The sequence below is a fragment of the Hermetia illucens genome, chromosome 2, assembly GCF_905115235.1.
Source record: "Hermetia illucens chromosome 2, iHerIll2.2.curated.20191125, whole genome shotgun sequence".
NCBI classification, from domain to species: Eukaryota; Metazoa; Arthropoda; class Insecta; order Diptera; family Stratiomyidae; genus Hermetia; species Hermetia illucens.
In genome coordinates this window covers 121,211,858-121,224,989 of record NC_051850.1, presented here as the reverse complement: position 1 = coordinate 121,224,989, position 13,132 = coordinate 121,211,858, and the positions used below count along the sequence as shown (strand labels likewise).

General features: G+C 39.8%; 1 protein-coding gene across 1 annotated transcript in view; it reads left to right on the top strand.

The window, feature by feature from the left end:
• Nucleotides 1–222: 222 nt before the first annotated feature.
• LOC119648545 (gustatory receptor for sugar taste 64a-like) overlaps nt 223–13,132 on the top strand; it is a 51,577-nt gene continuing 38,667 nt past the window's right edge. Inside the window, exons 1-4 of the mRNA XM_038050314.1 lie at nt 223–331; nt 420–611; nt 11,508–11,702; nt 11,796–11,959. Of these exons, the coding sequence (XP_037906242.1) occupies nt 223–331; nt 420–611; nt 11,508–11,702; nt 11,796–11,959 (660 nt within the window). The remainder of the gene's footprint in view (nt 332–419; nt 612–11,507; nt 11,703–11,795; nt 11,960–13,132) is intronic.

The following is a 13,132-nucleotide window of genomic DNA, read 5'->3' as shown; positions in this document are numbered from 1 at the left end:
TTCGACAATGACAGTGTCCTTGGATGTAGAGCTTTTCAAAGATTTCGTTGTTTCATTACCATGATGCCGCAATTTCATGAAGTGAGGGTGGAAGACGGCAGCGAGCGTGATGGGAAATAATTTAGTTAAACACTTAGTCGTACTGGAGGGCACAGTATCTAGTACCGTCGCAGATTTGGTTCAAGTTAATGAAATTGGTCTCACGATAGCTGAAATAGTGAAATGAATGTTTTCCGGCGAAATAATCGAGTCAAGGATAGGACCCGTGTCAATATCAATGTTCCGGCTCGATGGGGATATTATTCTAGTTTTCATGAAGCTGTGTCTCCAGGTAAATGAAAGGATACTTAATATTCATCTTATTGATGAAATCGCAGTAGAGATCGATTGAAAGATATTTGCTTGCTTTTCTTTCGAAGTGATTTTCTGGGCTCAGTTCTTTGGTGTTATGCCTTTGAAAAATGTTCGACTTCCGGATCCTGAACATGTTGAGTTTCGCTGGCGCAGTTGGAGGCTGTTAGGTACTTATGCATTTTTGATCTGGAACTTCGTAGTTTCGGTTCTTTTTCTTCGATATCTATTACTGATTGGAATCACAGCCAGGAACACAGGTGATTATCAGTTAAAATAAGACTAAAATCAAACTCCTATACTTGTAACAGTATAGAAGCTTCATTTTAGTGAAGGAAGGACGTATTGCAGTTTTTAACTAAAAAATCACGAAGCGCCATATTTCTAAAGCTGCTGGAATTAAAGTAGTGATGGTTCGAATTTTTCCAGTAAACGCTTCGTTTGCAAATGCATGCAAGCGAATATATATTGAAATAAAATGCAATCAATGGAATCACGTTCCCAACAAATGGAAGTCAATCCACTTATTTGCATTTATTGTGATTTGCTTCCTGCTCAAATGTTAATTTATTTATTTTACTTGAATAAAATATTGTTAACTGTATATAATATATAATAGTACATTGTGGTAAATGTGTCTATACAATATAGAGCGTTAATTATGCTTACTTGCCGCTGCAATTAGGTTTGCATTATGCACTTCACTAGTGCCAGGAACAAGCCAGAATGCACTATATTCTAGTTTAATTTGCTAGCTTTGTACATACATTCGTAACATAACAAAATCTTCCGTCGGCTTTTCTTTACAATCAATGGTGATAAATTGATGCAACCCGCATTTTATCAGCCTCTTTTCGAACAACTCAACGCGATTTTCTTTGTCCCGCATTTCCCTTTAAAATTTGATCGTTCTTCTTATATAAAATTGAAATTCTAAATCTTCAAGCACGACCAAAAATATTCCCAAGCCAGTTAAATAAACAAGTCGTAATACCGGAAGCTCGCGCTTTGGGTATAAAGGTTTTGTGTTTATCTTATGTAAGAAACTTCAACGCACATTTTTCTATCCCTATATAGCTACAAATCCAACATAATCCTTCATATTTTTTCCAAACTACAAGACATACGTAGATATTATAATACATCCATAGATATTATCCTCACCCTAAACAAACTGCCTATTTCCGAATACTGAACATATATACATATGCACGCATATAAATTGATCATACCCATATTTCCGATCTATAATTAATTAATTCCTGCACAAAAGCATACATATGTACATATATAGCAGGTATATTAAGTACAATTGGTTTAATGTACAAATATATCTATCTCAATTAGACACTACCGGCAAACTTCATTAGCATGCATATACTATATACCTAGATACACACACGTCTGTTTGCAGTAATTGATATTCATATACAAATGAGTAAAAAACTAAAACAAAATGATTCTTTCCGACCCCATTCATACGAACTCCCTTCGGTGTGTTATTGATGAGTTGATATGTGATGATGGCAAAGTTTCACCCCCATAACTATGTCAGTAATAATTGGTTTTTCCCTTATCCCCATACCGAATTTTGCCGGGTAAATTTCTAAAATATGGAAATTATTATTCACTTTATTTGTGGAGATATCGGAACCGGATGTATTTTGAGGCCTAGATTTCGTAGAGAGTCACCACTATGATTTTTTTCAGATTTTTCGGTTGGATAGGTTCTGAGAACGAGACCTGTTACACTTTTTGATGGTCATATTTTGAGCCCCCACTCCCCTACGTTTCACCAGATATCAAATATGGAAGTTTCGAAAAATACTAACTGGGCCCTTTCATTTGAATTTGTATGAAAAAAATATTGCATCCTCCATTCACATGTATGGGAAGCCCCCCTTACACTTAACATAAAATGGCGTCACTTGCTGTATGTAAAGAGAACAACAGGTCACATGCTCTTACCAATTTTCGTGACAATCGGTCAAGCTGTTTCCGAATAAATCGGGTGTGATAGACAGACAGTCGGACAGACATACATCGACTCGATTCTAATAAGGTTTTGCTTCCCACAAAACCTTAAAAAGGAGTGGTGAATAATCCCTATAGTCTAAATGGCAATGTGGGTCTAGGAATCTCAGGAAGTAGGTGGCACTTTAGTAGTCTTCACTATTAATCTAAGATACCTTTACCTCCTAAGATGGTGCTTCCTCTTTCAATTGGGGATTAAGAATTCATCCAAAGTGTTCACTGTTTGCTGTAGAAGGCGACTAAAAAGAATAAGAATTTATGTGGTGGCAACCTACAAATTGCAAAATTTCGTACTAATAAAACATAACACATGCTTTGGGTAAGGAGGGATTTATCGGTTACGACCTTTGGTTTTCATACTGAGACATGAATTAATTTTTGGCATATGCACCGACCATTAGGTATTAGGTCATGGGATAGAGTTAGTTATGTAACTTTAGCTGGGACTCCTTTCTCTTATGGATGGCGTTCGTAACCGCGTCATTTTGAAATCCTCTTCGTAGTTTGTCCTGGATTGCTACCATCAACGAGCAGATCGCATCCCAGATCTTCTGACATACAAACATTCTCTAGACAATATTCTCCGATGATTGCATTTCACGAAGAGTGTGCTAGGTCTTCTAGGACCATATTGGAGTTCCGATATTCAGGTCAAATACCCAATTTAAACATGAAGGGGTACTGCTGGTAGCCTTCATGATCGGTGAGAAACTGGGTGAGATTTTTATTGATCTTTCAACGCTTTCTCTCTAGTCACTCCTCGGTAGAAGCAGCGTGTAAGTCCAACGACTCTTTTCTGACTGGTTCTATCGTTGATGCAATTTAATTATGGATCTCTTCCTTTCGGCTTTTTTCACTTACGATTGAGATAGACCTGAAATTATTTATGCAAGTCTGATTCAGAATTTCCCGAACCGATTCAGAAATTTCCGAACTAATTTCAGAAATTTCCAATCTAACTTCATACTTCTCCAAGTCAATTTCAGAATTTTGCATTTTAGTTTGGAAATTTCTGAAATTATTTTAGAAAATTCTGAATTGGGTTGGAAAATTCTGCCAAGATATCGCATCATCTTAGACGGTAGAAGGCACTTAGTTTACGTGCGTCACCTAAAACGTGTACCCCTTTTCCGCAAACTGGGACTATACGCAGCAAGATGGGACTCGCTACACTGGCTATGAGCAGCATACAAATATCTCGCGGCCCTCCTACATTTGGCATCATTCATGCTAGAGCCATACTCGCGGTAAATGCTTTTTCGGAAGTAAACATTATGTGCTGGTTTAAATAGAGTTTTGCATTTATCAGCACTCCTAATCATTTGATGGACGGCTTGAGAGTGATGATATGGTTCCTAATTGTAATGCACGCGTAATTTCTCTTACTGTGCTGGATGATGAGAACTGCTTCCGTCTTTTCTCCGGAAATTAACGGGTCAACAAGTCAGTCAAGCGCTTTCTAATCAAGCCTTAATAGCACTGATTGCTTCGCATGAGTACAATGAGCATCTTCGAGATGATTTGCGATCGCATCCAGTGCTATATTGCTGGCATAACGCATCATCGGGGACTTCTCCGGAACCGCAAGGTTTTAAGTACATTATTGTACATGATATTTTACAATTGGCGGACCAGCACGAAGCCTTGTGGGATACCCGGGGAGACAACGTAATCTTTGGGTCCATCAGCTGTATCGCACCAATGCGTCCATTTTTGCAAGAAGTTATCGAGAAGAGCTGCGAGATAGGTGGGATAGGGGGAGGGGAGGGGATAAAGAGTTTCGTATAAGGCTCCAATTGGTTAAATTGGGTGCATTCATCACGTTCGACGTCGCCACTATTAAAAATTTGTTGCTACTACTCTTCCCCTTAATTGTATTTTCTGACAAGCCAGTAACTAATGCATGCAATGGTTAATCTCGTATTATGGAACTCAAACTGCCGATCGGCTCTCGATAACCGGAAGTAAATTTCCTGTTCCAGTACTTTCTCCGTAGACTTGTGGGTCTGTAGGAGAATGGTTCACCAGGAGGTTTGCCAGCCTTAGGCAGCAGTGTTTGTTTCTGCCGCTTCCAAGAATACCATGAACAATTCTGCTAACCGGTTTCCATTTCATTGGCAGCAGCTCGGCCCACGGGATTATGTCCGCTTCCGAGCAGAGCTTGTTAAAACAGTCTCTCTTCCTCCATTGGATGGTTAACCTCAGGTTCTTCTGTCTATTTATCTGTCTGTCACACGCATTCTTCCCAAAAAATAAACGCTTACACATTGACGCGAAATGTGGTGGAAAGTATAGAACCGTAAAATATCGTACATGGGTTGCATTGCATTGCTGTACGTTGAACTTAAGGGAGTTCTCCATACTCGTAAAAGATGGATGAACTTTTTTTCAACTGAATATAGCCGTGTTTTTCGAAACAGATATTAATCTGCACAGGGAGAGTGTGGGGGTTGGAAAGTGGTCAACTACTTGAACAACGTAACCGACAAATCTAAAAAAAAATTATGGTGGTCCCTGCAGATGGTATCTAGGCCTCAAAATACCCCACGTTAGAATACCATAAAGCCTATAATATGCAGTATTACATATTTATTGATTGATACTATATATTATTATAAATTGAAAATTTACTGGAAACCACCCTTAAATTCGTCCTACATCACAACAATGTGGGCTTCAATATAAAGCATCCTACCGGAAAGTCTGGTAGAAATCCTATTATTATTGTCAAAGTTGTAGTGGGTTAAAGTTGCATCTTTTGCATCAAATTACCCTCCCTAGCAGATAAAATGCCAGTACCATGTCGAATTAAATGTCAGGCATATTCAATATATATATATATACACTACGTGTTATGTGAAATTGAGACCATCGTGTACCCAAATATTCTTGCATAAAAAATTAATAAAACATTTCATACCTGAACCACAGAGTTTTCGACTTGCTTTAACTTGATTTTGAGTTCCTGCGTTTAATAACTAGACTCTCTGGGATTAACTGGGCTTAGATAATGAACTTGAGGAGGACCCCTCTTCCTTCGGAAAGCATAATGGTGAATACTTCACTCGAAAATGTAGTGGGGAATAAGGGTCCTGACGACTGTAACGTAAACGGTGAGAGGTTTGTGTATTTCTGCAATTACTACCGCCTTGTTACTGGCAGCACATTGTCCGAGCATAGACGTTATCATAAACTCAGATGGGTTTCAAAATGTAATCTGCAGCCGACTTAGAAGCTGTTTTAACGAGGTGCATAACAAGAAAGGCACTGGCATTATTATATGGCCACTTGGCTTCTCCAGCTTGTTGTGTCCGCCGTTTCTCACAGAACTAAAGAGTTTCGACCAATCAAGTTTAACGCTCACCGCTTATGTGATCCAGCTGCTGTTCGAAAGTGAGAGAACTGTCTTTGCTGACCAGACGCATATGTCCTGTTTGTCCTGTTTGAATAGTCCGCTAATTAAAATGCTCTTTTTTCGGTTGTTATTCCAGTTGCTAACCACGTCCCGAAGGAGTGTCATAAGACATGGTGCATTGTGAAACTGTAGAATAGCATTGATACACATAAGGGATTGAATACTCTATTGATCGCTCGAAATGATGGCGAGCGTGACTTATTTTTGCCATCAATACATTCGAACGGGGTGTATCTGCCGAGCGTGATGATCTCTCTCCCATCGAAATTATTCATCTCAGAACCTCCAGCTTTTGCAGGTCTGCTATTTCCATTTATACGTAAATCTCGGGAATTTGAGATCTTTTCCAAAGGATGGAAAAAAGCTTAGTGAAATCGCGAAAAAGTGTTTCCGGCTTTACTGAGACAATTGGACTGGGGTTTTTTGCTTCCTGCCCTGATATCCATCCTCAGCGACTGCACTGATGGCTACATGCTCTTTCGTCGAATCATGGACCTTGCTCAAATCGGTGTGGATTTGTAGAACGAGGAAAGTAGTACCGGACTAAAGTTGGGATGTAATTTCATCATTAATTTGAAATAAAATTCTGCTGCAACTCCGTCCATGCACTTTGGAATTCGTATTGAACCTCAGCGGTAGATTTAGGCTAATGGTGGACAACAGTACTTTTGCTTGTACCGAACTAATTGCCCACAGTGCGGTGCGATGTTATTGAAGCAGCCGTTTTAGTTCTCGTCAAGTCTTGACAACTAACTATCACACTGACCTTAAATCGGACACAGGTGGCTGCCGAGATTGCGTTATTTCGAATGATAAAGTGGCGCTGATTTGCTGCGCTGCACATTTGTAGACTCATAGATGTATCGCGAAAACCGATTGATAACTCTTTGATGCTACAAAGGATGATACTAGGTGATAACTGATTTGCGTGGTAATTTTAAAATTGGGGGAGATAAAAAGCAAGATTCATTCCCTCAGCCCATTTCAGTCGTTGCTTACGCCAAACGGCTCAAGTAGTCTTCATAGATTTTAGCGAAATAGCTCCATCAGCTCCATCATTATGGGCTCTAACACGTAACGGCATTACAATTAATGATTTGGACGACTCCCACCGATTGCTTTTGCAGGATCTTGAATTTTCTTTTCTTCCCAATTTATTTTCGGGTGTTTTATACCTAACCGCCGAGAGTCGTGACCGTTTTCTTAGTGAGTAATCTGCAAAGTGACAAAGTTATTACACTTTAGACACTTATTTCCGGACACGCTACAATTTCAGATTGAGGAAAAATCGTTGTGTAAGATTACCTCAGAATAGGGCGCAGTGTGTCTGACACAGTTATGCGCCATTGTTCACGGTTTATTGAAATACATTTCTACTCTCTCCAGAACTTCCGAAAAAAGGTGGTCCCTGTTCGCTGTTCTGCGTCATGTATTGCTGGGATGACCCACTCGTCGGTGATCTTGAGAAAGTGGATGTCAAAACATGGCGTGGTTAAGAATGTTGTCGCCTTTTCTTAGTGTGTGATCTATCCAGTGCTATTGTCCCCTTCTCACCAATCCGTCTACGGAAAACCGACTCATATGTCAACAAAGTCCTTCATCCGTAAATCCCATGTATACAGGTGCTGATGAAAATTTGGAGGAATGCAAACACATGTACTTTCAACACAAAAATAACATTAGGACAGAACAGTCTCGGCTTATTGTTCGACAAAACAGTGAAGGCGGATCTAGATCTAGCGCGAGTAATTTCACATTTACCGCTCGGTGGAAATGGCGCTACCAAGATACACAAATTGCAATTCACATTCAATATTCTGTCCATTAATGCAAATAGAGAGTATCAGAATGAGAAATTTAGTTTTGTTGGTGTTTATCTTCAGTTTGATTATACTTGCATTTCCTTTGAAATCCAGAGCTATCTGGCGAAGGTCAACGATATGGTGAGAAAGCAAAGAAATGTCATCAGCGTAATGCCTCCAGCCAAGGCAACATAAAGAATCTCATAAATAACGTCGGTGGCAAGATATAACCCTGACGGACTCAACTTAGTGCAGCACATGCCATTTTGCGTCATGTGTTGACGCTCTTATAATAGTTATTAGTTTTTCTGGAATGTTCTCCCGGCGTCGTACATTTAAGATACACTCTCTTCTGAAAATGTTGAAGGCTTTCTCTGAATTCATAAAGAGAACTGATGCGAAGCGCTGCTTTGTTCCAAAATGGAGCAAAGGGTGTGGTGGTGAAACCGGTCTGTCACCTTTCGACCGGTTTTTCAAGATAATGCTTGATGCGTGCTAGTATTATTCCAGCCATTATCTTTACGACGGAAAAAAGTATGCAACCTGCCCTCCATCCTGAATTTTTCCAATTCACCGATTTGCTTTGATGGTTTCGCAATCAGCCAGAATTGATGCATGTTCAGGATGTGGCCGACAACCGGAGAAGCGCTCGAGAAAAGAGTATGTGGCTAATCTGATTGCTTGTAGGTTGTCAGTCAAATGAAACCAAACTGACTTTATGGTAAGCTCCACGATTGAACAATGCCCCAACAAAAATGACGCCAATCAACAGACCTTTTACAATATTCGTTATAATCCCCAAGACCGTGTCTCCCTATCACGTGTTGGAAGAAGGTATTATTAGAGTCCGCCCTGGCGTTCATATCACCCATTACGATCAGAAAACACCTACAGGAAGACTTATCTGGACTGCATTTAATTATTCATAGAAAGTGTCTTTATACTTCCGGGGATGCATAGCATTATACCATTGAAATATTGCTCAGGCTGGGACGGAATTTCACAATCAATATCTTGCCCGAAACCGATGCCCGAGTATTGGGGGCGCGCATTGCGTAAGCATGAATCCTACACCAGATTTGCTTGCGTTAGAAATTTCGGAGGAGGATGTCATGTCAACAAGAGGAAGAGTAGCATTCCAAGTGCTCTCAACCTGGTTGTCGAGGAGCGTATACACATTCCGAAGAACAAATCCTGCTCCAACTAATCCCTGAGATAGCTGGGTGTTGCACCGCCAGTCAGACCGCAGTGACCCGTTACTCCTTCTTTCATCGACAGGGTTGAGATCGTCCTTGATTTGACTTATATTTGCTGCAAAAGTTGCCTCTATTTTTGAGGTTTTGTGTAAAAGAAAACTTTATTAAAATAGGCTAGCTGTCTGTCTATGGGTCACATGCATTTTTCGTAGAAATGATTGTACCAATTGGCACCAAATTTGGTGGGTAGATGGGAACTGTAGCCGCACACACATACAGTGAATGAAGTCATTTTCCGTGGAATTTAGATGCAGGGGGTGTACAGTTTTTATCATCGAATATATTATAGTTATGTGGGGTAATGAAAGGAAGGTCTCGATCAGTAAGCTGGTCTCAGTTTTCACATTTGATGAACAAGGGGTGAGGGACATGGCTGAAAAGTGGACATTTCTTTAATGGACCTATTCTCAGAACTCATCCAAGTGAAAAATCTGACAAAATCACGAAGCCTCAATATATAGGCTCCGAAATACCCTCCATACCGATATATTTTCGAATAAAGTTAACAATAGTATATTACTATAACTTTTGACAGCGAAAATCCCCTGAGTTCACCTTAGAATCATAAAATGCAGCGATATAGGGTATAATACAAAATATGGACCTACCGAAAAGTTATAATAGGTCAAAGTTGTCGCTTCTGTGCAAATTCAATGCTTTGAATGTAAGTATCACGCGAAAGTGAATATTCTCTCTTCTCTCTATGCATATAATATTAGGTTGTTGCCAATGAAATGGCCGTTTTTGTACTAAAATTTGAAACGACCGTAAAGCTTACAAAAAATTATTTATTTAATCAAAATAGGTGCCAGTCGATTCAAAACACTTCTTCCAGCGAGATTCAAGAGCATTTATGCCAGTTCCGTAGAAGTCGAACTGTCGGGTGTTGATAAATTCGTCGAAAGCAATTTTGGCAGCCTCTTTGTTCCTCAATTGTTTTTCCGCCAAAAAATGATCCAAATGCTTAAAAAAGTGGTAGTCAGTTGGCGAAAAGTGGTAGTCAGTTGGCGAAAAGTCTGGTGAATATAGTGGATGAGGCAGAGTTTCATACTGCAATTCGTTCAACTTTTGAACCGTTGTTCTGGAAACATGAGGTCGTGCATTATCGTGAATGAGTATCACACCATCTCTGTTCACCAACCTCGGCCGTTGAATACTCAATTTTTAGTGCATTTCCTCGAGTTGGGCACAGTATTTCTGTGTATTTATCGTTTGTCCAGGTGTCAAGAAAGAATAGTGGATAACTCCAGCTCTAGACCACCAAACACTCATCATTACCTTCTTCGGATGGAGGGTCGGTTTCGGCATATGCTTCGGTGGCTCATTAGCATCTAGCCATTGTGCTGATCGGCGACGATTGTCGTATAATATCCACTTTTCATCACATATCACTATTCTGTTCAAAAAGGATCGGTTCTGTTGCGGGTGAGTAGAGAACTGCAAATTTCATTCGAAGCGCCATGTTTTGCTCCGTAAGGTCATGCGGAACCCATTTGTCGAGCTTTTGCACCTTTCCAAGTTATTGCAAGTGCCGGGAAACTATCGAATTGTGTACGCCCAGTTTCTCTGCAATGTCCCTCACTGACTGACGTGTGACGGATTCAACTAGCAGACGCAGCTCGTCCTTGTCAATCGATGGTACTGGATGCCCACGTGGCTCACTGTGAAGGTTCACGTCGCCTGACCGGAATTTTTCGACCCACGGCCGTGTGGTTCGTTCGGTTACCGTATCAGCTTCAAATGCGTTGTTTGAATTCATACAGAAAAGTATACGTTCTTGGTTCTTTTCCATCCTTGTTTTCCTTTCTATTCCCTGTTATCCCAACGATGGTCAAAACTGAAATGACTCCTTGATTGAATGTAGGAGTATTTATACTTCAATATTCAACACCAACATTGCCAACTGGTGGTGGTTTGATACACCAAAAGCGCAACTAACTTCACCTGATTGCCAAAACGGCCATTTCATATGCAACAACCTAATACATTACGTGCTAGGTACTAATAGAACAAATGTCCACTGAAATGTTTTTACATCAGGAATACACAACCCCTTTCATATCTGAAGCGTCCGGCTCCAGGTTTCCCGACTTGTTTCCTTAGTCGACAGCTCAGTGTCAAATTAGCGTCAACGCTCCAGAAATGTTCAGAACAATTCAGAACTTTTTTTTGATTTCGTAGATACATAGCTAGTGATGTCTAGCAAACTCTTATGCGGGTTTACAGATTCTTATTAACTCTGTTTTCGTGCCGTTTGTGTGTTTCCACTAATCATCCGAGTTTTGACTGATATCGTATTAATTATGAAGTGATCTTGCCAAATGGAGTCAAATTTATGCGCTGGCTGCTTCTCTGAAAGTAGTTTTTAATTAGAGTCATTGTTTAGTTTGGCTATTGTAAAGAAGAGTAAAAAATATAATCAAAACTGTTTGCAAAACAAAGCAATCATGGAATCTGCAAGAAAATCCGTTACAGCATAGTTAACACATAGTCTACACCATGTACTTAGCACACAATTTCTAAAATATGCGCGCAAGCAAAATTCGTAACTCAATTTAAACTGAATCATTAGATGTTGCATATCCTCATTCCCTTTAATTCTCGTGTTGCATCCTAAACGAATTCTATGAATAATCAATTTCCTTGCAGTCAGCCTTGTCTTCTTCACAATGTCCCAGCTAAGCTACGGGCTATTTCTATTATTGGCGAGGAAGTGGCCCAAAATGATGGCGCACTGGCTTGACAAGGAGAGCAAGTTCCTTCACCCGCCTTACACGAGCAGCAAGGATCACCTGAAGAGGGATGTCAAATTAACAACCGTCGTAATTGGTTTGCTGGCAATTTGTTAGTGTCACACACACTTTATTGTCGACTCTCACGTAAATTGTTTATTGAAATCAGTACTCATCCTCGCACATGCAATTTGTCTTATCCTAGTTGAGCACATCATGTTTCAAGCGTCGACAATATACACATTCTACATTCGAGTGACTCAGTGTCAAGTGGAGAGTGAGGACTACATCCGTCTATACTATACAGAGCATTATCCTCATGTCTTCTCCGCTCTGCCATACAATCATGTACTTGCCGTAATGATACAGGTAAATAAGGTGAATTGCTGTTGCAAATATTGACATGTAATTGATGCGTGACTCAAAGAGGCTTTGCTATGCTTACGAAGCCATGCAACCCAGAGCAGCAAAAAGTCAGATATTCATAAGCGAATCCCAGTTCTCCATTTCCAAAGACGCAGTATCCATTTCAAATAAATACAGGATAGATTACACTCAAAACGGTCCTGAAGATTGTTTTTCTTGAAAATCTTTTCCGAAACGTTTATTTTAATTAAGCATAAATTCAATTTCAATTCAGGGAGAAAAAAAATATTCATCCGAAAAAGCGTATTCACAATTCGGGTTGTCTTTTAGTCGGTATGGAAATCAAGCAGCCAGAGTGGAAGGCAAAAGATATAGAATTTCACTCCTCCCCCATTCGCAATGCTAAAGAAAAACTTGACTTCGGGCGATATTACGAGGTTGGGAAAAAGGATAAAAAAAAAATACGAAAGATACATTTTCCTTTCAGTGCATTCATAAAGTATGAGTACTTTAATCATTTCATGCCACTCTTATCTTCAAGCTGCTCGGATTATGCCATTAGGACTAAGTTGTTCTACTCGAGTTTGTTTTTCGATAAAAACTACAAAAGACGGAATAGAATGAAGGAAGTCTCGGCAGACAGGAGCGTTGGGGAAACGGGAACTTGTTAGAATTGGGGTTCAAATCAATAGAGTACAGCTGACGCCTAAATGGCCTCATCAGGTTTATGTTTCATGTCCTGTATTTAAGTGACTACAGCCTTTATCTACATCAGCAAAGTTCATAGTGTGTTTAACAGAGGAATCTGCTTTAATGAGTGTTACGCAGAACAGTGATTGTCGATATCTTCTACAAGAGAATGAAAAGTAATGGTGAGAGTTTGCTAACTTTCATTTGAATGAATGCTTTTGTTTATTTTCTCGATTAGGATATGTATTTAGCGTAAGTGTGGTAAGGTGAAATGAATGTGGGCGGTGGGACAGAAAGAATTGTTTCGACTACTATGAAATACTGAAATATTGCTGGGTGTGTAAGGTAGCCCATTAGGCTAAATGGGCGGGGATTTAAACTCCCTTACATCATAATGGTAAACTTTTCAGTTTAATTGAGAACTGGTTTGCAGAGTTGGGCAAAATCGTAATCATAATTATGATAATCACAGGCCGTCTAATGTAA